The 25,810-nt window shown below is 40.0% G+C and overlaps 1 protein-coding gene across 1 annotated transcript in view; it reads left to right on the top strand.

Moving 5' to 3' along the window:
- Nucleotides 1–25,810, top strand: part of LOC121946798 (poly(rC)-binding protein 4-like) — a 50,229-nt gene that overhangs the window by 5,677 nt on the left and 18,742 nt on the right. Inside the window, exons 2-6 of the mRNA XM_042491553.2 lie at nucleotides 9,797–9,984; nucleotides 11,433–11,456; nucleotides 12,829–12,861; nucleotides 16,698–16,814; nucleotides 23,651–23,782. Of these exons, the coding sequence (XP_042347487.1) occupies nucleotides 9,877–9,984; nucleotides 11,433–11,456; nucleotides 12,829–12,861; nucleotides 16,698–16,814; nucleotides 23,651–23,782 (414 nt within the window). The 5' untranslated portion in view covers nucleotides 9,797–9,876. The remainder of the gene's footprint in view (nucleotides 1–9,796; nucleotides 9,985–11,432; nucleotides 11,457–12,828; nucleotides 12,862–16,697; nucleotides 16,815–23,650; nucleotides 23,783–25,810) is intronic.

Here is a 25,810-nt window from a genome sequence, read left to right as displayed (position 1 = left end):
CCAGCATCGTGGTCGGAAACAAAAGTACGAGTGCCGTTTGTTCCACTATCTCAATCTGCATGACATTATTTATAAGAAATAGATGTTACCAAATATTTTAATATTTTACAATGCAAAGGCTTAAAAAAAGACTCATGAAATATGATTTCCCATGTCTTGGCATTTTAAAAGGTCCCATATTATGCTCATTTTCAGGTTAAAACTTGTGTTTTGGGTTTCTACCAGAACATCTTTACATGGTTTAATTTTTGAAAAACATTATTTATTATTATTATTTTATTTTCCTCACACTGTCTGCCTGAATATACCTGTATTGACTCTCTCTCATGTGCTCTTGGCACCTCTGCAAATCATTGCAAATGACTGTAACAGCATTGTAGCTGCACTATTTACCATTGCATAGTATAGTTGTGACATCACAACTTCACAGAAGTCCTGACAGCTTGTTTAAATGCACAGTTTCTATAAAGTGACTGTGACTTCTCTCGATTGACTACTGTGATACTTTCATGGTATTTTTATAGCACCTATATCTGCAAAAGGGCAGGAAAACATGACTTTTTTTAAAATAATATGGGACCTTTAATGCCAGTTACGGCCTATTTTTTTAGATTAATTAATTCAGTGCATTTTAAGACTGTCTAAGGATTACATTCAGATTAAACAAAAAAATTAGGACTTATTTTGAATTTTTTTTTTTTTTTTACAAAAGTTAGCATTAGCCCTAAACTTTGAGAAGAAGGCCAAATGACAAGTGTGCAGTATATGAGCTTGGGCCACACTGTCCCCATGCTACCTAAAGCCAGTGTAAATAAAGGCTCAGACGGTGTCACTGTGTGTCTGGAACCAGCAGCCACTCGGGAGATAACAATTGACAGCCCAGAAACACACGGCCCCGTAAGGTTCATTATCTGTGTGTTTGTGTTGTTTCATTCCTGCTGGCAATAATGAGAAGGAGGAAGAAACTGGGGTTTACCTAATGAGGACACGAGATCCTTTGTGGAAACAGCACTTGATCAATGTTTGTTTCTCACACAGTAGCCATGTTCTTTAAAGGGTGCACTCTTACTAATAACCATTGAGACAGCACTAACTAAATACTGGTGCGTTCCAACAGTCACAGAAACTGATGGCTGAGGGTAGACTGCCATAATGGAGTGTCAATTACACTCCTCTTCATTAGCTATCAGATTCACTTGTAATTATGCAGATTCTGCAGCAAGACTGACATGATTGTGAATTGCCGTGACAAGAAGTCCTGAAAGTATTGATCTGCACCAATTTGAGATATGACAGACTTTACAAATGCAACTGTTTCTGATAATAATATGTGGCTCCTGAGCTGTTAACCATGCAGAGAGTAGAGTGACAATTGTTATGATGGAGAGAAATAATCTGCCTTTGTGTAACAATAAGAGACTTTTTGTTCTGATAGTCAAAAATATGTTTGGGGGATGAGAGAGATATTACAGTACTTTGTTATAAATAAAAACCAACTCAATGGCACTCTAAATTCATCATGTCAGCCAGAAATCCCACACAGTTTTGGAAGAAATTTCTACAGCAGTGATTTTTGTCACAATACTTTTACAAACTTTAATTGCAACTGTTCAGCAGATTTGTTTACACAATCTGCAGGGAATCTTGTAGTTTTAGTAGCTCGCAAAAAATGCCACAGATTATAGATTAAAATTAAACTGCTATGGGGTAATCTTATCAGCCCACTTTGGGGTGCAGCGGCTGTGGTGAACACGGCTGTTGGCCTTCTCTCTGCTGCAGAGAAGCCGAGCGGCTCCAGGAGCAGCAGGCAGCCCAGGGGTCTGATAACCCTCTCTGGGGCCCTGTGGTTGACAGGCGGCTCGCACTGCAGGCTGACACGGTTATGCTTTAACACCAGATGAAGCCAGCGGCTGATAGGAGAGGACAGTCCCCTCTGCCCCGAGGGCTGACCCCTCCCATTATATGTGACAGAGCCGAGACAGACACGCTGAGAGATGAAACACTGCTCTTTAATTTCAAGCCTCTCCTGTTTCACAACGAAAGCCCTCTCCTCCTGTCGCTATTCTTTTCTCTCTCTCGTCTCAGTGGAGAGATCGTGGTATGTGCAGCCACAGTGCAGAGACCTGTGTATACTTAAAAAGAGCTTTTAAGTCTTAGTGTTTTTTAGCTATAGAATAAGGCAACTGACAAGGCAAATAGCACAGAATAGCAACTTATCAAAATCGTAATATGGCCTTCTGTAATTTTTAAATCACAGGAGACACAACATTTGTGAAAGGTGAAATGTGTGTCAAATACCATTTAAAATGAACTATTGTCTTGCTGCAGCAATATCCTGGCCTACACACCATATTCTAGAAATTCATTTTTATATATTTCTCAATGAATATGAGGATAATAATATAAATTATCATTCCATCTAATGCCAGAAATCATATAACAGTCAGTGCAATCACACTTAGATATATTACACTCCCATGTTGGCTTACTTTTACGGCTACAGCGGTTGCCACTTGACTACAGTTCATACATTTCTGTATTTTTGGGGCATTTTCTGCTTTTCTGGATGGATTGAAGTGGGCAGGGTTGAGATCTGAACCAAATTCTAAGAGGCTACTTTATTGTTGCCACAGCTAATAGAGCATAAGAGATCATTTCTAGAGGTCTGAGAAGAGATTAGAAGAGACAAAATACATATGTTTCTCTTAGTGCTTTTTATCAGTTTAGCTTGTTTTGGTGTGAGTCACTGAGTTAAGAAAATATTGGCTTTCTTTTGAATGTAATGGAACTAGATGGCACTCAGTTCGTGGTGCTCAAAGCACCAAAAAAAATTTACATTTGAAAAACTCAACAGCAGTGTCTCTTTCCAGAAATAATGATCTGGTTACTCAAGATAATCCACAGACCTTGTTTTGAGCAGTTCCATGTATACATTTTTTAGGTAACACAACAAAACAGTCTTGACTGATAAATAGCGACACACGAAATGTATATTTTTGATTATAAGGGGTGAATTTTCCCTTTAAAGTGTGCTTCTTTTGCACAGAAGTTTTAGGTTGCATATACAGTCGTCTCTACAGAGCGGCTCGGCTCATAAAGCAATAATACTGATGAATCCCAGCATGAGTTATAGCTGCGATGCTGTTAAAGCTAATCCAAACATGCAGCCCCTCTGTGAATATTTCATTCACATGAAACTGAGTTCATTTAATTAAGAAGCTTCAGCATAAAGTCATAATTCTACTGAAATGTAAGTATTCTTTTGAATATGCAGTCGTTAGCTTTGTTAGTCCAACACTTTCTGCTATTTAGATCTTCTACACATACTCTGGAGTGCAGTATGAAGTCAAAATAATGGACAGACCCTCCAGATTGTTTGTTTATATGTGTTTTTATTTTTCTGTGTGTTCTGGTGTGCACACGTTTGTTCCCTGAGGATCTCATTTAAGATAAAACTGCTCCGATTGGCTGACCACTAGTGAAGAGGAGCCTGCAGAGGACTCTCTCACTTGTCCTATATGTGATTTTTCATCATCTCAGGAGGTGACGCTCTCATTGTGTCATCCCATGTACTCAAACATGGCAGCACTTTGAGTTTGCTCATGACAGACAGATGCAGGAAAAGTCCTCCTGTGGAACTTCTCAGCAGATCAAAGCCTGTTCGCTCTTGTGTTTCAGCGCAACGATTTCTGCCTGTGTGTGTGTGTGTGTGTGTGTGTGTGTGTGTGTGGGTGGGTGTGTGTTAGTGTGTGTGAATTGTTGCCTTCTTTCATCCCAGCAGCTGTATGTGGGGTTGTTTTGGTGCACACAGACCTGTAAATGTGGCTGTCTCCATGTGTGTGAATGATCTCTCACCTCTCGCCCTCGCCATGCGCGTGTACACACGTTGACACCCTCTCACTTACTGCCATGTATGTGCCCATCCGGGGGACACCCTATCCTCCCTGTCTTTGTGTGTGTATTGAGCAGACACTCAATACCCCCGACCCCCTGTATGTGCTATATGCAGAGGGGAACCCTGTTTCTGTCTTTCACCATGGAGACCCGACATGTCCTCATTCCTTCTTCATTTCCTGTAAGCTGGCCCTGAGCCGTCTGTTTGCCGGTTGTGTGAGGGACATGCTTGTCTCTGAACAGGTGTCCAGTCCTCTAGACAAGCGGGTTCTACAACATCCTTTTCATCTCGACAGACTCTCTGGAGTGGATGCTCCTAAAAACATGGCAAGAAAAAACTATTGCTGGCGGCTGTCAAGGGATGAATGCTGGCTGCTTTAATCTGAGACATCTTTGATGTATGCGTCATAAAAGTAAGGCCAAAAAAAAAAAAAACCTCAATACCTTAAAGGATAATTCTAGTTTGTTGCATCATCTGACTTAATATTGTAGTTTTTGGCATGATTCCTTTCTGGTATTAAATACTGAGCCTAGTAGCCTTGACTATTGGTACTTTATAAACATATTTTCATCACAAGATTTTTTTTTTAATATTTTAAAATTTTCAATGTTTTTTTAACAAGAAAATATGAAACAGAATGAGGCAACAACAAATTAAAAAAAACACCAAAAACAGGAAGGTATGATGTCTTCAAATGTCACGCTTCGTCTCACCTCACAGGTAAAGATATTTTATTATACTTTAATATCTGACAAAGAAAAGCAGCAAATCTTTACATTTAAGCGGCTGGAATCAGCTAATTTCTGGCACGTTTGCTTAAAAAATGACTGAAAGATATACTATGCAGGATTTTCCTATGACTCACAATACACACAATTTCCTGATACAAAAATAACTTCTCCCAATCATCACTTGTGACCCACTACAAGTGTGCCGCAGTGTATTTATCTGCACTCTGCCTGTATTTTCTTATTATTATGTTGTGTTAGGGACTTTCCTGAGCAGAGCACACAGGTGAGGTCAGGACTTCATAAAAGGGTAATGAACATGGAGGAAGCTACAAAAATCATGGACACAGAGCCAAAAAAATTGCAAATATAGCAAACGGCATGTAGAGTTGGGGTTAGGGTTAGGGTTGGCGTTTGCTTTCACGTTTGTTGGATACTGCAGTAACCAACAATTCCTGCATAAAATACCTTTAATCCATTCTCAGAATTGTTGCTGATTAATTTTCTTTTAATACACTAATCACTTTATCTTTTCAGCACTAATTCCTTCCTTCAGTGTTAGAATACAGGGACATAGCAGGGCTGCATGAGAAAAAATATGTGATATGCAATAATGTTGAATATTGTGACAATATTACTTGTGATAAATAAGCAGATATTGAAATGTAGTCAGTTTTGCTTTTCCGCTGTTTTCAGTATACTACGAGATATAAAATGACAAAATTGAACTAGACACAGATGGCGCCATTAAAAAAAGAATAATAGTTACATTTTAAAGTGTGGTTTTCTACTGATATTCTCACTCAACTAAATCTAAAAATCTCTGAGTGCAATGAACTTGTGTTTATTGCACAAGTTCACATCGCAATGGCAATTTTGTTTTAAATAATTGTTGTTCAGCCCTCATACATAATACTGTACATATTGTTATTATTTGTTATGGGTGATAGTGGTGTAGTGTTTATATAGTGCAGGAAAAAAAATCATATTATACCCACTTTCAGTGCTCCCTCCATATAAGGAAGTTGGCTTAACTTTTTGTTTGTTTCTAACCTGGCTGCTGGTGTTTATTGCCATATCAGTCTTTGAGCGCATTTAACGCTGAATACAAGCAGTGACTCAACGAGAAGCTCCTGCATACTGGATTCAGTGAGGCAGAGCAGGTCCAAGGTTACACAGTCAGTGACAAAGGAGCAGGACAGTGGATGTGCTCTCCGCCTCTCACTTCTGTTCTGACTGTATTTTGGCAGCCTGGCGCTGCAGTCTGCACTTTGCTAATTCCCTGTTCTGAGTTACCAGGTCTAATTTAGAACAGAGGGGCTCTGTTCATCCTGGAACGCTGCTGCTGCTTGGGACTCTGGAAATGAGGCAGTTCAGAGACTCCCCGCCCTCACACAGACACAGAGCACATGCCTTGTTATCAACCCACAGAGCAGAACATAATGATCCCTCCAACCATTAGCCCCTAATGCAATAAAGTGCTAACATTTTAGCCATGCCCTTCAGTGCCTAAACATAATGCAGTTAGCCCACGGGTTGCACAAATGTGCTCTGTGATAACACATGTGTTCAGGACGCATCGATCAAGCTTAAAGTCATGATTACTCAGCCTTATATCTGTAGCTAACAGCAAGCAAAATGTTCCCATTTTTGTTTATCCCCAGTCAACCCCAAGGGCTTTGTTTGATATTTATGGAAATTGTATGGAGATGAGCTTCTAACTGATAGCTTTGTAAGTCAATGAAATGAGCACTTCTCTCAAAAAAAGGCAGAGAAAGTTTGATTTGGTGCAATCTAATCCAGGAAAATGACACTTTGCTCCACTTACTACCACATTTTGACTGGCTGGCATGTCAGACTGCGCCGCGGCCATGGATGGGAATATAAAGGCCACACAGGCAGTCGAGCTCTGTGGGATCTTAAGAAGTGAGCATTATAACGTGTCTTTGCAAACATCCAGTGCATGAATAAATCAGCGAAGCAGCAATGGCCTTGTGCACTGAGCAAAAGCAATAAAGCTGCCTACAACAAGTCTCTCAGGAACTGGATCTCATCTAAAATAACACCCATTTATTAAACATGATCTCCTCACATAGCTCACCAAATCTACAGACAGCATGCAGATTTAGAAAGGACACACACATATGCCAGGCGGCGTCAGTAGGATTGCAGCAGTGGGCTGGTGTACAGTGGCTCTGTAGGCTGGTTGGAATTCACTTGGCAGACAAACAAATGGCCTTGATGAGTCAAAGAGGAGAGTTTGTTACTGTGTTGTCACTGGATATGAGTGTTAACATCATGGGCCAAGACGATAAAGAATTCTTTTGATGTCTCAAATATCTTAAAGGTCCATTAAAATAAAATGGTTTTATTAGAGCTGATACGGTGCTATTTGTGCATTTGTTTGTTAGGTTATGTATTTGTTTCTCAATTTGGGGATTCTGATATATATATATATTATATAAAACAATAAAACATGTAAATGAATATGAGTCAGCAGTGTTTCCCATACATTGATTTGTTTGTGGCAATGCACCATGATGCCAACATTACTAGTCAAAATGAATAAAATATCATTTTATTGTAGAGCAGTGTGCAGCATACTGATTCACTCAGCATCCTCCAACCTAAAGTTCCATCAATCCTATGTTTCCTTAACTCTATGTTCCCTCAACCCTATGTTTTCTTACCCGAATTCCCTTAGCTCTGTGTTCCTAAATCCAACATTACCTTTAGCCATATTTTCCCTCAATCCCATGTCCCTTCAGCTTTATGTTCCCTCAACCCTATGTCTCCTTAGCCCTGTGTTCACTCAGCCTTAAGTTCCCTCAACCATATGTTCCCCCAGCCCTATGTTCTTACAGCCTTGAGTGAGTGTTCCCTCAGCTCTATGTTCCGTTAGCTCTATATTCCCTCAACCCTATGCTTACTCAACCGCATGTTCCCTAAGCCTTATGTTCCCTCAACCCCAGGTTCCTTAAGTCATATGTTCTCTAAACCCTATATTCCCTAAGCCATGTGTTTCCTCAACTCTATTTTACCTCAATTCTATTTTCCCTCAACACCATGTTCCCTCAGCCATGTGTTCACTCAACTCTGCCGCCTTAACCCCATGTTCCTTCGGTCCTGTGTTCCCTCAACCCTATGTGTCTTCAGTCCTTCTCCTCTTAACCCCATGATCCTTCAGCCCTTTGTTCCCTAATTTTTGGTTCCCTTAGTCCTATGTTCCCTGAACCCAATGTTCACTTAGCCTCACATTCCTTCAGCTCTGTGATCCTTAAAACCCATGTTTTCTGAACCCTATGTTCCCTGAAACCATTTTCCCTCAGCCATGTGTTCCCTCAACCTCTGCCAAAGAAGTAATGTTTTTGTGTCTTTAATAACATGGACAAACTGAACCTAACCCAGTTATAAAAGGGCCAGCTGTGACACTGAGGGAACATAGGTATGACCTTGATTGGATTGACTGATTGGTTTCCAGGAGATGCATCTGAAAAACTTTAATTAACCCCAAACAGTGTATCTGCAAACATCAGCATATCAGCATGCTGGCATGTTAGCATTTTTCAGCTAAAAGCACAGCTGTGCTGAGGTACAGCCTCACAGAGGTGCTAGTATAGCTGTACATTTTTCTTGTCTTGTTTTCTTGAGAATAATTTTGGCTAACCTAACCTACTTGGTTAAACAGAGCCCCTCCGAGTCTGACATCAGAAAAGTGTGGGAGGAGGGAGGTTTCACTGTTCCACCATCCAGCATGCAGTTCTTACGGAGAACACTGGCAGCCTCAGCCTTGCTTAATTAAAAATGCTGAATGGATGGATTTGCTGTTTTTCTTCAATTTATGTGACAGTAAACTGAATCTGTTTGGGTTTTGGAGTGTTTCTCAGAAAAAACAAAACATTTGAAGACTCCACTTTCGGTTTTCAGGATAATGTGACTATTTTATGGCATAATGAAATGAATAGAAAAAATTATTAAGAGTTGCAGCCCTAATTGGAAACATTTGTCATATCCTCTGGAAAATATGAGGAAACTCTCCTTGCCTTTAAGTTCTGCTACAGCATCTACAGTGCAGCTATATTTATGCATCACATATACAGTATATCTGTCTACTTCCCCTGTCCAAGCTGACAAATGTAAGCAAATATAAATCAAGAGGAACCATGAATGGCTCTATGAACTAATTATACACATCACGCTGAGACTGAGCCGCCAGGTGACTCACATATTAATCATCATACCGTATGTCACATCACTGACATGCACGTAGCAGCCGCCACATTGTCATTCTGGGATCAGCACAGACGCTCCTCATTTGCTGTCTGAGTATAAATCCTGCCCATATCACTGTTTTTTCCTCTCTGGCTGACTGTGATCGAGCAGATAAAAACCAGGTCCCAGAAGAAATTCCAAACATTTTCAGGTTTATGAAAACTGTTTCAAATTGAATTTGATTAACTTTGCATGAATCTCAAACCACGCTCGGCTAAAAAAGAAATGTGTTTTTTTTTGGTTTTTTTTGCATCCAATTTCTCAAATCACTCAACTCGCTGTGAGAGAAACTGCTTGTCGGTTAATGAAGACACACAAATAGCGTGTTAGTCATCGATGGCCACCCACTGTCTGCCAGGACCCCAGAGCTCTGATGAGATGCTACATCGCTGACACTGCTGGTGCTTCTGGTCAATATCCTGCACACACAATGGTCTTCATTATGACTTTGTTATGAATCACCATCAATATTACATCGACTCAAACTAATGAAGAAGTTGCTCACTGAGATACTTGATTTCAATGTGCTTTCAGAGGCCTCTCGATGGTATAAATGTATTTGATATGGGCTTTGATTTGTCCTCTATTCATTTGAATGTCTGATCTCCGGGAATTATCATCCAGTCAACAACACAGTCAGATACAGCATCAGTAGTTTCCGAGAAATGAATTAGAAAACGGCAATTAGTTTAATAGTAGCACATAATGTTCAGTGAATAATGACTGCGTGTGTGTATGTGTGCCTGCGCATGAGCTTTATCTCAGGTGCAAACAATGAGGGTATGTGTGAGCATGAATGCATATGTTTATGTCTTGATTCTCACATTCCTTTGGTAGGATTGACTTTTTTCTCTTTTTTTGAACAATTTATTTTAAATTAAGTCATTCTTTTCTGTCTCAGAGCGGCACTAAAGGACCTCGGAGAGCCAGAGAACGAGCGCTGGCCCTCGTCTGACTGTGACCAGCGAATGAGCCTTGTTCATGCGTCTCCCTGCGTGCCACTCCCACATCACTATGAACTGTGAGCAGGACTTTGCAGACGGGGGCTTGGGAGTGACCCTCACACTACGACTGCTCATGCATGGAAAGGTACGAGCCTCCTGCTCACATTGTTTATGAATGATTGAATTACATGCTGCAGCACTTCAAGGCCTTTCAAGCATAAGATTCGTCAGCGCCTCATAAATTATTAACAATAAACTCATAGTTTATATAAATAATGAAATGCTTCTATGAGTATAATAAATGTTTTCCCTTTTTAAAGGCGCAGTGCATGACATTTAGTGTTATCTAATGGTAGGGATTAGAAATTGCAACTAGTGGAAACTTCTTCTGTATGCCAAGTGGGAACTCCCGGGTACCATTTTTTCAGTGTTCAGGAGGTTTGTAGCGTGAGCCATTTATCAGCAAACAGCCAATAAAGCAGTTTTCACGGTACAAATCAGTATTTCTCTGACACTGTTCAAGTCGTTGCAGATGAGCCATGAGCCCAGCACCTGCTGAGATGTACTCACCCTTTTTATTTCTTAACTCAAGGGCCATTTTATAGTTTTTTATGTATTTGCGTGTTTTTTCGAAACTTAGGATAGTGAAAGAATGGCCTGCTATACTTTCCCTAACTATGACTTATTGCTTTCGTTGTTTGAAATGGTTAGTTTTAGGTTAGAGGAGTGGAACTGGTTAGGGTTAGAGTAATCTACCAGATAGAATTGCTATCCTAGGATTCACAGCTGTGAGGGTCCACTTGGTCCGTGTGATGTAAATGTCATCATACACCCATGTCTGTAGGGTCAACACTGACCTCTATGCAGATGTCCACATGCAGCCAATCTTTTGTGACAATGCGGACTGCACATGCTCAAATCTTTTGTTCCACACTCTTTTGTTCCAAGCAAGCTGCAGCTACCTCTCCACAGTAAAGTTAGTTTCAAGATGAATATTTGACAGACTTTCTCTTCAGACCCAGCAGCAGTTCCACTTTTATCTGATGTTGACAATAGGAGGACAGTAAGCTAACCTTCCAACCCCACGTTCACTACTGGGGGCTGACACGGACCCTCAATTTGACTATGAATAGAACCGCATGTGCATGACCACAGCTGTCGGCGGACGTTTGATGTCGACAGTATGTCCGAGCCTTAAGATCTAGATGTTCAGGAGGTTTTTACTGGGAGCCAAATTATTTGCAGAGGCATCTTCCTCTCCAGAACAAATATGCCTGCATAATTAGTTTTAATTAACACTGAATAAAGAAGTTTGACGGTAAATATCAGTGTTTTTCCGACACTGTAGCGGAGTGGCTGCTTGTGGTGCAACATGGTGAACTGTGAAAGGACCCACTCCCTTAGTATATATAAACGGCTCATTCTAAGACAGCAAAAGCTAATGATTCTTATTTTCAGTTGATTATACACCAAAGAAAACATACTTATTACATTATATTCCATTTCTGCCAAAATATGCCACTTAATCCCACACACTGGGCCTTTAAAAGTGGATTTTGTGTACGTCATTACCTTTATCTCCTTGTGTTTCAGGAGGTTGGGAGCATCATAGGAAAGGTGAGAATTCATTTTATTACTCTACTACACATAATACTGCATATATGTGAAAGCATTGATAATAAAATAATATTCTTTTATCAGAGGCTGATGTTTTGAAATGCTTTGCTTGTGTCTAATCTTATGTATAGTTATTTTCCATTGATCTGAGTCAAAAACTATATTGATGCCTTTCATGTGGAGTCATAATAAGCCTTTGTGGAATAATTTTCCTCTCCGTCTTGACTCTGTTTTGAAATCAACGCAGAGCACAAAGCCCTCAAACAAACAATTGTTTTTCTAAATATCCCAATCCTAAATGTAACTGCCTTAAACCAAACCTCTTAAGACCTCACCACAACCCCCACCACCCATAATGCAACTCAGTAATCCATCAAACAAAAACATTAGTGCACTGACTGCAAGCCTCCTGTTGAAACTGAGCTCCAAAGACGTATTACCGCCAGCCCCTTGTGGGCACTTTAAGTGTCTGTTAGGAAGGGCCTGGCTGCTCGATGCTGCATCAGTAGCTCCAGATATCACGCCTTGTAATACAACACCTACAAAAGACATCAATAGAAGACAGAACAGGGACAAAAAAAATAAATAAATATATGTGGAAAATAAAGAGTGCTGGGAAGAAAGCTGTCACAATGGATGCCACAGTATGTTGCAGAAATCAAAATATCTCAAAGAAAATAGAGAAAAGAAAGAGAGATGAGCTTGGCACACACTGTGCAGCTCGACAGAGAGAGGCACTTGATCTGCAGCACTCGGACTAATAACTTGCCACTCCATCTCTTTGGCAAACCTCTCATCTGTTTCTGCTCAACAGAGGATCCACACCAGAATCACAATGCACCACATATAATAAGTTTTCCAAGAATATGACATAAATAACATTGTAGCCCAGTGTGTGGGAGACGGCACAGTTTTTGATACTCTTGTGTCGTCAGTGGATTCATGAAGTGTGAACAAAGGCGTGACAGCTCGGATGGACTAAAGCCAAAAGGAAATCTGGGGACAGGAGAAGAAACAATCAAAAAACCAGCAGAGGATGTGCTGCAGCGTGACACAAAATGTTTGACAAAATGTTCTTGTCCCTGCTGGCAGGAGGTCTCCACACATGCTGCATATACAGCCATTACAGCAGGTGTACATCCCCCTTTAGACAGCCGGATGTATTTGATATCTCTTTGAGACAGCGGTACAGAGGACACCGCCGCAGTGCATTGCGCATTGAAACTCTAGCTGAAATTTGTTCTGCTAAATTCCAATCAGACTGTCGTGGTTTGAAGTAGCAGGTTTCACTTAGAGGTCGAGGACACAGTGATGTTTCAAACAAAGCACATTTGATTCTGTTTAAAGCTGTCTCTCATTTTCTCTTTTACAGAAAGGAGAGACTGTGAAACGAATACGAGAAGAGGTACTGTGTTCACAATTCAGAGCTTTGAAAGTGACATCTTTTCATCATCTGCATCAGTTTTGCTATCTGCTGTTGGTAATTTGTGTGTTTTCTGAGTGGCTATGTGTCAGCATACCATATAGCCAAAATCAGAAACTTATTCCCTGTTTCTTATACTAAAACATGAACCAACCACATCTCTTTTCTGCCTTTTGTCTTTATTCACAAACCCAGTAAGTTCATCTCAAAAGAAAACATAATTCAATCTCAGAAAGCCTTTAATGCCGGTCAGCTTTTCTAGAAAGTTGTATGTATTAAATAGAGCTTTGATCCTCTGCCCAAACCACGCCCAAACCCGGTGGTTCGTGTCTGTCCATAATTTTGTCGACATTCTCCCATGAATCGAGTCAAGTTCTTGACAATTTCCAGGTGTTAGAGCATTGCATTTCTCTATAAATTGACAAAAAGGCCCTTTTGTACAGGTATAGATACTTTTGAAAACGTATATTACATTTTGGCCTCTTGTCCACATGCCAACTTTTAGATAACCAAAACAAAGATTTTCTAAAACACCTTTAAAGGTACAGATTTTTCAAAACTGCGGACATGTAAAAAAGAGCATTTGGGAAAAAAGACATCTCCTCAATTTACTTTGTGTAATGAACATGTGCAACAAAATGGCTGACTATGGGTTTGCTAACATTATGCTAGCACTGCTTGGTCAAGCGGCAACCTCTAAACCTCAAAAGTAGTGCCAAAAACTGCAGTTCCTCTAGTGGCCTCTAGCGGCCCCTGGCTGGCTGGCTCCAAAACAAAGTAAATCTTCAATAGACCCCAATGTTAAAATGTTCAACTTTACAGCAGAAATAATATTTTTACAGCCTGGTTCACAAAGCAGTTTTAGTCTCTATAGCTAATGTAAGGGGGAAACATATCTTTTTTTTGTTTTACCTCACCCATTTACATTTAATTAAGGCCCAAAATTATGCATTTTAAGGATGGGGTCTCTTAAGGGATAGGCTGTCTGCAAGGTCTCGCCAATTGTCACTTCTGGTTTAAAAAAAATCAAAAAAGTCTGTGCTTTACACTTAGTATTTGCTGAACCACTTCAAGGATGAACAAAGCCGTTTGCTGTGCTCCACTGCTGCATCCGCGGTTTAAAGTCAGCAAGAAATGATCATTTGGATCAGGCCTTATCAAACCAACAGATGGTGGCACAATTTTCAGAATGAGATTGTTAATGGTTTCTGTTTTTAATCGATCTCTGGCCCTTAACTGCTGCCGTGATTTGGGCTTGGACACAAAGTATCGCATGCAAGTTCATTTAGAGTCGGGCCTGATTTTTTAGGCGTGATCAAAGCTCTAATTAATAAGAAAGATCAATTCTCTCTGCCCGTTTGGGAATTCTAAGTATAAAAAGTATAATAAGCAGTGGTGATGGACAGATTGACCCACAACCTCGACATAGAGGTGGGGCGAGTTCAGGTGAGCTTCAGGCAGGCGGCTCAAAAAGTGACAAAGCAGCATTCTGAGTAAGTTACTGATAACTGACAGAAACATTACAATAGTCTACTTACGACCTTCTCTCCCCATCTGTCACGCTCTCTCTCGCAAACACACACACACACACACACACACACACACACACACACACACACACACACACACACACACACACACACACACACACACACACACACACACACACACACACACCTTGGAGACCTCAGTCCTTGTCTCTGTCCTTGTCTCAGTCCTCAGTCCTGACAATTGTGCTACTATAATGCATATAGTTGGTGATTTGTGGGTTGAGCTCAGGTGGCTGCATTTTTGTGAGTTGAATAGTGCAGATTGGCTCTCAAACCAGGTTGGGTGGGCGCAGGTATTTAAAATCCCTGACACGTGCATAACTACAGAGCAGGTACAGCGTCCAAATTGCCTTTTGGGCAATAGCGGCACCTTTTCAATTTAAATCCTCTCTCTCCATCATTCAGTACCCCTCCTCTAACTGCTCTCTCACCAAATCCCTTTTCATTCTTTTCCTGCTTAAAACAACTTCCCTCTTCTCCGTCCTCCCCTCGATTCCCTCTTTGTAAATCTCAAGGGTGCAGCCAAACTAATGCCGCTTGGTTAACTCTTTGTATTAAAAAGTAATTAGGCTGACACCGTGGCAGTTCATTTCTTTCTCTGGCTGCTAAAGGTTTTATGTTGTACTTTATGAGGCGGAGGGATAAACAGAGGAACAGTGAGGTGACAGGACAATGCAGCCCTGCAGAGCTGCTGGATAAACCACTCACCCATGATAGTCATTCATCCATTCATCCAGCCTGCCAGTTTTGGCCTTTGTCACTTCCCAACTGTAAGAGCCTCATCCTGTCAGCCACTCCCCAGGCCTTACAGTCACAGTGGGAGCATGACTCACTGGAGTGACTGGAGAAAACGCCCCAGAGCTCCGAGCGCTGGTCCGCCTCTGTTCACGTGACTTCAACTCAAGGACACAAAATGGAAGCAGAGGAGGGCAGGAGATCTGTCATCTGAGGGCAATGCCCCGAAAAGAAACTCTATTACGCTGTCACTCTGAGATACAGAGATGTGCTTTATAGTGCTCAGTCTCACCTCCCTTACATCATGTCCCTTGACTCCCCTTCCCGTGGGTGTGCTCAGCTGTACGTCTCTTTGAACTCAACAGTTTGACACCAAATCACAAGACGATTAATGGAATAATTTGGGAAATATGCTTATTTGCTCTCATCCTGAGAGTCAGATGAGAAGATCAATACCTCTCTCGTGTCTGTGCAGTAAACATGAAGACACAGTTATTAGCCAGTTGGCTTAGCTTAGCATAAAGAGTAGAAGCAGGGGGCAAAAAGCTAGTCTGGTTCTGTCAAAAACTGAAAAATATCCATCTACCACCACCTCCAGGAATTTACTGCTCCCAGCCAAGAAATAGTCCCATCAGAATCAGAAATAGTTCATTGATCCCCGGGGGGAAAGACAGACGCTTTGATGTAAAGCGTAGAGAATTATATTCAAAGTAGAAATAAAATGTCTATAAAATATGAAATTAAAGTATGTGCATTATGCTACAATGCTCAATTCTGCTATGTAAAATATTAAGAACATAAAATACGTATAATGTGCTGAGTTTGTAAAGTGTGTAAAAATATAAATGCGCATTACAAAGTGTCAGAAATATAAAAATATTGATTATGTTACAATCTTCAGCACAATATATGAATCAGTACAACTAAGCTTAGCCTCTCTAAAACATAAAATTGTCATTTCACAGTGTCATTTTCACACTTTGTAAAGATTAACCTTTTGTAGAGCATATTGGCTTGATTTATTTAAAAAACATAGAAAGATGGCAATAAGGTAAGAAGAAATTACCCAAAATTATCAAGAAATTATTGAAAAGTACAGGAAAATTACCTGGAAATTAGTATTAAAAAAAACTAAATCAAACAAAAGATTAAAATTTAATAAATGAAAATCATCTGAAAATGTGCATAAATATCTATAATAATTCTCTACATAATTCTAAATATTAAATTATGATAATAAAGTAGGAGTAAAGAGCAGAAAATATTCAAATCTAAGAATCTTAAATAAGTTTTTTTTTTTTTTCAGATTAGTTGGCACAGTCAACAGTTGACAACTAATCGATTAATCATTGCAGCTCTAATGCCAAGCTAACAAGCTGTGCAGAAGCTTCATTTTTACCTTACAGATAGTGAGAGTGGTATCAATCTTCTCGTCTAACTCTCAGCAAGAAAGCACATGAGCATATTTTGCAAAATGTTGAACTATTCCATTATGTTGTGCATTAACTGACCTAATGTCTTTTACTCCCACAGAGCAGCGCCCGGGTCAACATCTCAGAAGGCTCCTGTCCAGAGAGGATCATCACCATCACCGGCTCCACAGACTGCGTCTTCAGAGCTTTCACCATGATCACATACAAACTGGAGGAGGTAACTGTAACTGTACTACATGTCATTCAGTGACTATGTTTACATGTCCACTAATAGTCCATTATTTTGCCAAAAAGACAACCTTCTCCATTTGAAATAGGTAATATAAACAATATATTCCGTTTGGACTTTCCAAATTAGGCCTTTGTCCAGTTGATGCATTCTCTAATTAAGACGTGGGATATGCCGATGTTATTCAGGTTTTAGAGGCATTCTTACATATGTACAGCGCATTTGGAATATGCATCTCAATTTGGGTTTTTAATTGCAGTTTGTGTCAAGTGGCCTTTTGCCTGTTTACCAACTTGCCAACAGTTTTCAAGGCTGCCCAAAAGAAAAGCTCACATTTCGGGTCGGACGAAGAAACACCTTCTTTTAAACATTATGAAAGACTTGGATACCAACAGGAAGGTGATTGAAGGAATGAAAGAGGTGTTTGCACGGTCTCACAAGTCTGCCACTGGTGGAAAATTTCAACCCTGTGAAACCTGGAGTGACCTCACTTAGCGTGTCCTGCTTTCAGATGCCTTTCATAAGTATTTAAACCTTTGAACTGAGAAAATTGGTATGATTTCTTTCAAAAACATGGGAAAGAGGCAATGAGTAACTTGGTAAGAAAAGTTCCACAAATTGCAAGAAATTAGTAGATATTTTAAAAAAGCAAGGGAAAATGTCTATGGTTTTTTCTAGTTTCGGGGTAATATTATTGTACTTTTTAATAATTTCTCTATAATTTTGGGGTCATTTTTCTTATTCTTATTGTCTTCTTCTCATGTTTTTGAAAAAAAAAACAAGCCAAATTGTTCAGGTTCCAAGGGGTTATAATCCTATTTTGATGCAAAATGGCACAAGCTGACACTTTTCAATATTCTGATGTGATAAGGAGTGTGTAAGAGCATTGAGCCCAGTACAAAAACAGCTGCATCAACACGTGAATATGAGTGAAATTTTAATATTTATTAGCCCTGTAAACTGCTTATGTTGTCTTTTTTGGAATAAGTGCAATTACCAGAATATTTTGTGAATTTTCTGAAATCCACTTATAATGCCATCTTCCATAAACAAGCCATCATATAAATTTTTTGTAAAACACAATAAGAACGGATCTCTTGTGGCTTTTCAAAGAGGAAACCAATCAAGGGGCAATCACAAAATGTATGTAGCAACCTTTTGGAAGTTGTTAAAGTCTTTGTAGAGCCACAGTAACTTGTTTCTGGGGGGCAAAAAAAAGTGCAAGCAGCCATTTCACCACGCTATTACAAGAAATCACTTCCCGAGCTTCATCTCGACATTACCACTAATGTGCTTTTATCGCTATCGATTGTACTCTAAACTGAAGTGATAGACAGAAAACGTTTTGGCCGTGTTTCATAGCGCTTGATGTGCTCTCAGAAACGTTTACACTGCAGATGAAAATTTGGGAAAAGTGGATTGAAGTGATGCTGTTGTAAAACCCTTTTCTGACTATTGTAAATGGACTGACGTGATGTACAGTATGTTTTTTGTTGTTCCTTTGACTGGGCCATGCATGTTCAGTCAACTCATAAAAAGAACGAAGGATGCTAATTTGTACCTGATAATAAGGAAAATTTGTCCACTTTCGCATCATCTCCTAATGAGTTATAGATGACAGCTTCCTCTTGCCATTAATCCCCATGGTGACTGTCCATCACTGCACTAATTAATACGGTGGAATGAGAGCCGTCTTCGCTCTGATTTAGCATCACAGCAGACACTGGCAGGGAAACAGGTGCTCCCCGCGCAGGTCGACAGCCTTCAGTAAACACACGCTGGCTGGGAGCACAGTGCGGTATTCATTAAAGATCTTTCACACTCACCTCTTTTCAACCCTGAAACTCTTGAGTTGCTATGGCAACATGTTGGCTGACCCACTGCGCGCTGCTTCCACCATAGTTGAGTTATTGTATGTATGACACATTTAATTAAAAACAAAAGGGGAATAATCTGCTTTTTGGCCTCTGAGTATTAAAGCTGGCATTTGTTTCTGTCTCAGTGGTTGATGATTACACAGTTAGTTCTTTCATTTGGCAGTTGATCACATGTCTGTGTTTTATGGATGAAGTCCCCCCCCCCTAACCCCCTACCCCCCTCGGCTGCTGCCACATGAGTGCAAAAGCATAAATGTATGCATATTTATAGATCTGGAAAAAAATGCTCAAATAGCACACTCACTCGGTATGCATCAATCATAAAAGCAGCACAATCTTTCTGTGTCGTAACACAATGTGCTTTGGGGATTTAAAGAGATAGTTTGCCATTTCTTAACTAGCTTCCAAAAAAATGTTGGTAGTATGTGTAGATGAACTGCAGTAAACTTCCTTCCATCTAACCGGTGCCTACATGGACCGCAGAACGAAATGTGAAAGCCTCCCAAACTAGTACTAACCTTATTTCAGGCTTCCCACTAAAAATCCATTCAAAAAACCAATTGACTTTGAGATGAGGGAACCACAACTGCTGAAATGCTGACTTACTTTTAGGACTTAATTGGGGTTCTCTCTGCTATCACCACAATCACAAAGAGTAAAGAAATAGACCAAGAGACAGGCATGCCCCTCTGTCTTTCTTTGAAACTCCGAATGAAATCTGATAAAATGGTCAAACTAGGCAGTGCTGATCAATTACAAATCAAGATTACGCTACTGCACAACTTCTCTCCTTAAATGTTTGTAGAAACACATTTTAGTGCTGTGTTTAGTTATAATAGCAAACAGGAAGTGGGGTGAAAACGAAGGGCGAGAAAATGAAGAACAGTAAAACTAAGCCGCGTTGATCAAGTATAAACCAAGATTCTGTCACTGAGTTGCATATTTTTCATCTCAAAATTTTCTAACTTACTGTTTATCTGTAAGCTGGCCAGCCACCATTGTTTTACACTACATTCTCATTATGTCACTCACCAACTGGAGCATTTATTGGTCTGGTGTAGTTCAGTGCATTCTGGTAGTTGTCGGTTTTCTACCTCTTGAGCAGATGGAATGCCACAGTCCTTTTCCTCTTTTTTCTCTGGCCATGTAGCACCAGTTTCAAAAGCATTTGTGTGTTTCTACTGCATAGTCAGTCTATAGTTTTATGTGAGGAGCCTCTTTATATGCAGAATATATGTTTAAGTGATCTAGAAAGAAACACTCTGAAAGCACATACATGCACTACAGTATCATACTTGCATTTGTTCTCAGGTGTGGAGGCACAGCCTGCATGAAAGTCGCATAATCTTTCTGTAACACAATATGCTTTGGGGATTAAAGCCCAGCAACTCTTTGTGTGAGCAGTGTCTGTGTATCCTGCTGTCTTTATTTCCGCCAATTCGCTTTGAGAGTTTCATTTTTTCGCTAAGATGTCACAGGGAAGTATGGGAACGTTCACAGTTGTTAAGATGTGGCTCGTATTTTTAGATCAAATCAAGAAAATGACGTCCAGAGTCTTGTGATTGTACAGACGAGCTGCCTCCTCTAATGAGACGAGACGTAACAGAGCTCGATCCGCCTCACTAAATATAGATGCCGAGCAGAGAGGCACAAGAGCCACATCAGAATATGCTTTTCAAATCTAAAGTTCACTGTTATTGGAGACATTATGCAAGTTGCCTTCATAAGTAAAATCCCTTGAGGCTAGCGTCCACACTGTCCTCTCCTAACTCAAACTCTGCTAATTTTACTGCAAACACAAGCCGCTCGAAAACAAGCAGCGCGCTCTGCATTCTGTCACATATTTTGTTGTGGGTTGAACTCTGATGGGAAGAGAGACAGCGCGGCGTATTTACATTTCAAAGGTTCACTGAGACACACTGTTCATTAATTAAAAGCTCAATCTCCACCCACAGAAGAGCACACAGGATGTTTGCTACCTGCACTGTAAAAACACTCAAATCAAATCAGCGAGGCTCTTCATCTAAATGCATACAATACACCAGATAACAGAGAGAGTATTTTGCACCCAGTCTTTCTTGGGCTGTTATCACCATCAGATGTAAAATGATGTACAACTGGACTGCAGTCAAAGTGATCTATCAAACTTCAGGCTCTTCGAGTATTTCTTTCCATGCTCTCCAGAGTTTTACTGAATGTGTTTCCAACATCCCTGCAGTTGAAAGGAGCATTGGAGGGAAGAGTTTGACCTTCTGGAAAATATTTGCTTTCTTGCTGAGAGTTAGATAAGAGTAGGGGTTGACCGATATTGGTTTTTCAGGGCCAATACTAATACTTTTTACTAGTAGTTCATGAGACGGATAACCAATATTTGGAACCATGCATTTACAATAAAAATGAAACTCTTCCTGCCAATATTTAGAATTTGGAATATAACAAACTCCAACGCAAAACTTAGTTTAAATGCCTTTAAAAAATATTTAATCAAAATTTAAACTTTCAAAATCATATACAGCAAGTTCCCAGCAACTTTTTTTTTATAAAAAGTTGGATGAATGAATAAAAATAGCTCCCTGACATTTGACAAAGTAAAGGTTCCTCCCATGCTGACACTTTCTTTGCAATTTTTAATTAATACATTTTATCGGCGACCATTAAAATAAATCACCGATACAGATAATTGGCAAAATGCTAAATATCGCTTCCAATAATTTACCAGGCAGATAATCTGTCTAATAATCTGTGATTTAAAGCTAGGACACAGTTTGCTTATCTTAGCATGAAGACCCACAAAACTGCATGTTGTTGTTTTTATATTTTGGTTTTTGTACAGATTAAACAAGACATAAGGTAGGCAGATTTTTATCTTGGAACAGGTTTCCCTGTTTGCAGTCTTCATGCTAAGCTAAGCTGCTGGCTGTAGCTTAAGTCCCTCTTCATTCAAAAGTGTGTTTTTGTCCTAAAATGCCTGACTTTGACGATACTGACTTGTATCAGTTCAAAGTTTGTCCCTGGAGAGGTGTTTTAACATTTCTTTACTGAAAGGGCCGATGTCTGTGTACATCACACGTACCTCAGGAAAACTAGGTAGTTTACTAATACAAAGAGCAATCACTGTCTAATATAGAAATCAATAGACAGGGGAACAAACTTCAACAGCAGAAAAGAAACCTGAAACCTCCGGTACAGAGTGGACTAATCACATGTATAGTTGGGCACCATTCGCATTTGATCTGGTACTGGAACATGGCTCCTTTTTCCAGCACTTTACTTTTTCTGTAATAGCAAAAATGTAATGTCTTATCTAATCTCCTATAGAGCTAATTTTCTGTCTCTGTCTGTCTGCTTGTGTGTGTGTGTGTGTGTGTGTGTGTGTGTGCTCGTCTAGCAGTGACATTTGACTATTACTCAAACAATATTGAAAAGAAAATCAGCATGATGCTGAAACTATCATGGCAGAGCAGTGCTGCAGCTCGCTGGACTGACTCTCCAGCTTGAGGGCATTTCCGCCTCCTGTCCAAAGCTGAACCCGACGGCTCCACGGAGCTGCGTTGCCCACCTCAGACTCTGTGGCTTCCAGGCTTCAGGTTGCTTCACAGCACTTCTGCCTCTTTACTATGCATTCTCAACCAGATGTGCTCTCAGGTATCGAAATTTGACTGTAATGGATTCCACATGAATCAGCATTCGGTTGTACCAATGTTATTCTGTCAGTACCCTTGAGTGTACTGACTTTGGTACGCCACCCAATTAAACATAATATAAAAATCTCAGACAGACAGAATATATATTTCTGCAAACTCTGCTTAGACCATATACTGTAAAAACAATGTGACAGTCTAAACACATATTGTTGTATGTTTCACAACCACTAATGCTGTGTCAGGAACTGCCACTAACAAGCTAACAAGAAACAAAAGATACTAACTTCATGCACCATTTTCATACATCCGCTAGTCACCGAAATAAGTACATGTCAGAAAATGTCAAACTATTCTTTTCAGTTGAATCTCATCTGATGGCAATTTCATTGGATAACAAGAAAAAGAGCTAAGCAAATGAAAATGAGGGTGCATCAGTGTATATATCTTAATATTACATCCTTTCAGTCACTTCATTTCAAAAGATCAGTGGAAACAAATCCCAAGGTAACCAGCTCCGGTGTGTTTGCAGGAGGAAGGACATGTAGACGAGGTGTTCGGGCTCACATTTCTATGTAGCAGAGTGAAAATCTCAAAGCAAGATTTGCTCTGCACCAGTGCTGCAATTAATGTGCCCCCTTTCATGGAGAATTCATCAGTTCATATGAATGATTGAACAGCTTTTAAGGACCCCACACTGGACTGGATTCCAGCTCCTACACTGCTGGCCAGCCTCCTGTGGACTCCCAGCACATAGTGAGACATACAGATGTCTATTAGGTGCAGATGCTGGATGACTATAAGCCCACCTGCCACTTTCTGTATGGCTCCTATCTGCCTTTTTCTAATATTCAATTTGTGTTGATACAGTAGAAATAAGCTTGGCTGTGTTGTGGCTGGTTTATCGCAAATCATGAGTATACCATCTGCTTTTTCTCTTCAAAGTTTTGGATGTTGAATAAGCAATGACTTGTTGATTTGGTATAATTGGGGAGATTCACTTTCAGAGTTTGATCTCAAGTATTCAAAATATTCAGCCAAGTTACTTAATGAGTACGGAATAAGGATAAAAGTGAAATGGAAAGTGTGTTTAGATTAATGTAAATCCGAAATGGACCAACAGAATGAGCTGGATTCAAATTCAACAACTCTTCAGTCCTAATTGTTGAAGATAAAACCCTCTAGCTGCTTTTCTCTCTCCATTTCTACTTTGACCTGCCTGAATTTTCCCTCTAGGACTCTCTCTTTTCTCTTTATTTCCTGTCGACTCTCACCACATTTTTTCTTTCCCTACATCTCCCTCCAGGACCTGACTGCGCTGGTGGCCAACGGCACCATCAGCTCCAAGCCACCAGTCACCCTGCGGCTGGTCATCCCTGCCAGCCAGTGTGGCTCTCTCATCGGGAAAGGAGGGGCCAAGATAAAGGAGATCAGAGAGGTGAGCAGCCAGAACACAAATCTACTACCATCCTCCCCGTCCTTGCTGCACAGGCAGCTGGACGAATACTGAAATATGAAGAGAACAAATCTGCTTCTGGAGATGAGGGAAAATAAACTGCAGCTGGAAGGCGCAGATATTTCATTTTCCACAATTCTGCTGTTTTTTTTCACTGCTGCGTTTTGTTTTGTGCCATATCAGTGTAAGTCCCACTTGCACTAACATATTTATGGTATGTATTACTGTAGATGCACTTATTCAGAATCACTTGAATGAGAGTTCACATATATATTAATATAACGAATTAGGTTATCAAATTACATACACCAACAAAATGGAAAAATGCATCAGAGCTTTAGAATCCGAAATACTTTATGGATGCTTTGGGGTAAATTATGGATGGTTACAGTCACTCTGATGCCAAGCATAGAGAATTATAGAACGTATATGCACCAGCACAAAGTATTTAAAAATAGAAAATAGAAATACAGTACATTATGTGTGTGTGAAGCTACAGAATAGAGCATATACATATATTAAATTATAATTATCTAATACCAAATCCAGTTATACATTGCACCACAGTCCCAGATTGTGTAATGTACTCTGGGTTCCAATACCCATACAATCATACTATATAGTCTACCAGAAAAAGTTTGTCCCAGTATGCTAAAAATACCAGGATGTTCTACTACATCAGGTCAGATTTTGCAGTATGCAAGCCAGCATGTTTTTCTAGCTCTTCTGACCCACAATCCTCTGCGCAGCGAAAGATATGTCACATCGACTTCGCCGCAAACAGATAACAGCTGGTTAACAGTTGACAGAGGCCGCAATGACCTATGACAGCACATTAAAGTGACTGATGATCAGTCGAATAGTAATATAATTCTATTATTATTTGTTTAAGTAAAAAAAAAAAACATTCATAGAGATTACCAACAAATAAAAAATAATATTAATAGTGATAGAGAAATGCATATCAAGGCTAATTTTACTGATATAAAATGTTTGAATCAACATTGTATGCAGTTATAATTTAAGAGTTAAACTGCACAAATTGCTAACCTCTGGATTAATCTCCTTCTCTGGTGAGCTTGGTAAATGTTTTGTTTTTTTTTAATCTCCAGGGCAAAGTGTTATGAGGACAAAGTAGCCTATGTCCCGATTGTGTGCACACTGCATGAAACAGTACGCACTTTGTAAGGGCAACAGTAGTACCTAATAAAAGTAAAAAGAATTAGTATGCGATTCGGAACGCATACCGAATTGTCGATAGCCATAGGTCTAAAAGGTTGCATTTACTCTGCAGCGGCTGCTCCTCTCTGACCAAATTGACAAATCAGTTATCCAGCCCGTGACTCAAACTCCACTAAATACTGTTGAGAACTCATGAAGAGTTACGCCTGTGTCCAAATTTAGAGAGGCGACACTGAACGATAAAAAAGGCACACACACACAAGATGAAAACACTGAACTGCATTTTTTGGCACTTCTGCATTGGCCTCATTTGTTTGGTTGCCGCTTGTGGTGACCATGTTCACCATCTTTGTCTGTCATGCTAACATTTGCTAATTCGCATTAAACACAAAGTACAGCTAAGGCTGAAGGGCATGTCATGAGTTCTGCAGTAACATGATCAAAAGGCAAATAAACAGTTTTGACCTGCTGGTGGCACAAGAAAAGTCAGAGGATCACCAGAGTCATTAGGATTCACCCCCTGCAGAATACAAATGTCTGTACACAATCTCTGGTCAGTTCATCTAATAGTTGTCAGGATATTTCCATTTGGACCAAAGTGGTGGTATCTGCACTTACAGCAGTTTGGCATTGGACTAAAATTGGATTTTAGCTATTAAGACAGGAAATTAGTGAGACAACGCAGTCTGATAGATCACCTAACACAACAAACAGTATGACTCAGCAGAGGGGAAAAACTCCTGACTCCATTTGGGCCCAGTTGAAACATTAGGATTAAACGCATCAGATCTGCTGCCAGAGACGTCTGACACTGTAACTTTAGCTCTG

Source organism: Plectropomus leopardus, chromosome 9, assembly GCF_026936395.1.
Source record: "Plectropomus leopardus strain MGB_pleo_1.0 chromosome 9, ASM2693639v1, whole genome shotgun sequence".
Classification (NCBI taxonomy): Eukaryota; Metazoa; Chordata; class Actinopteri; order Perciformes; family Serranidae; genus Plectropomus; species Plectropomus leopardus.
The sequence above is the reverse complement of the archived record's forward strand: the minus strand, read 5'-3'. Positions and strand labels throughout refer to the sequence as shown.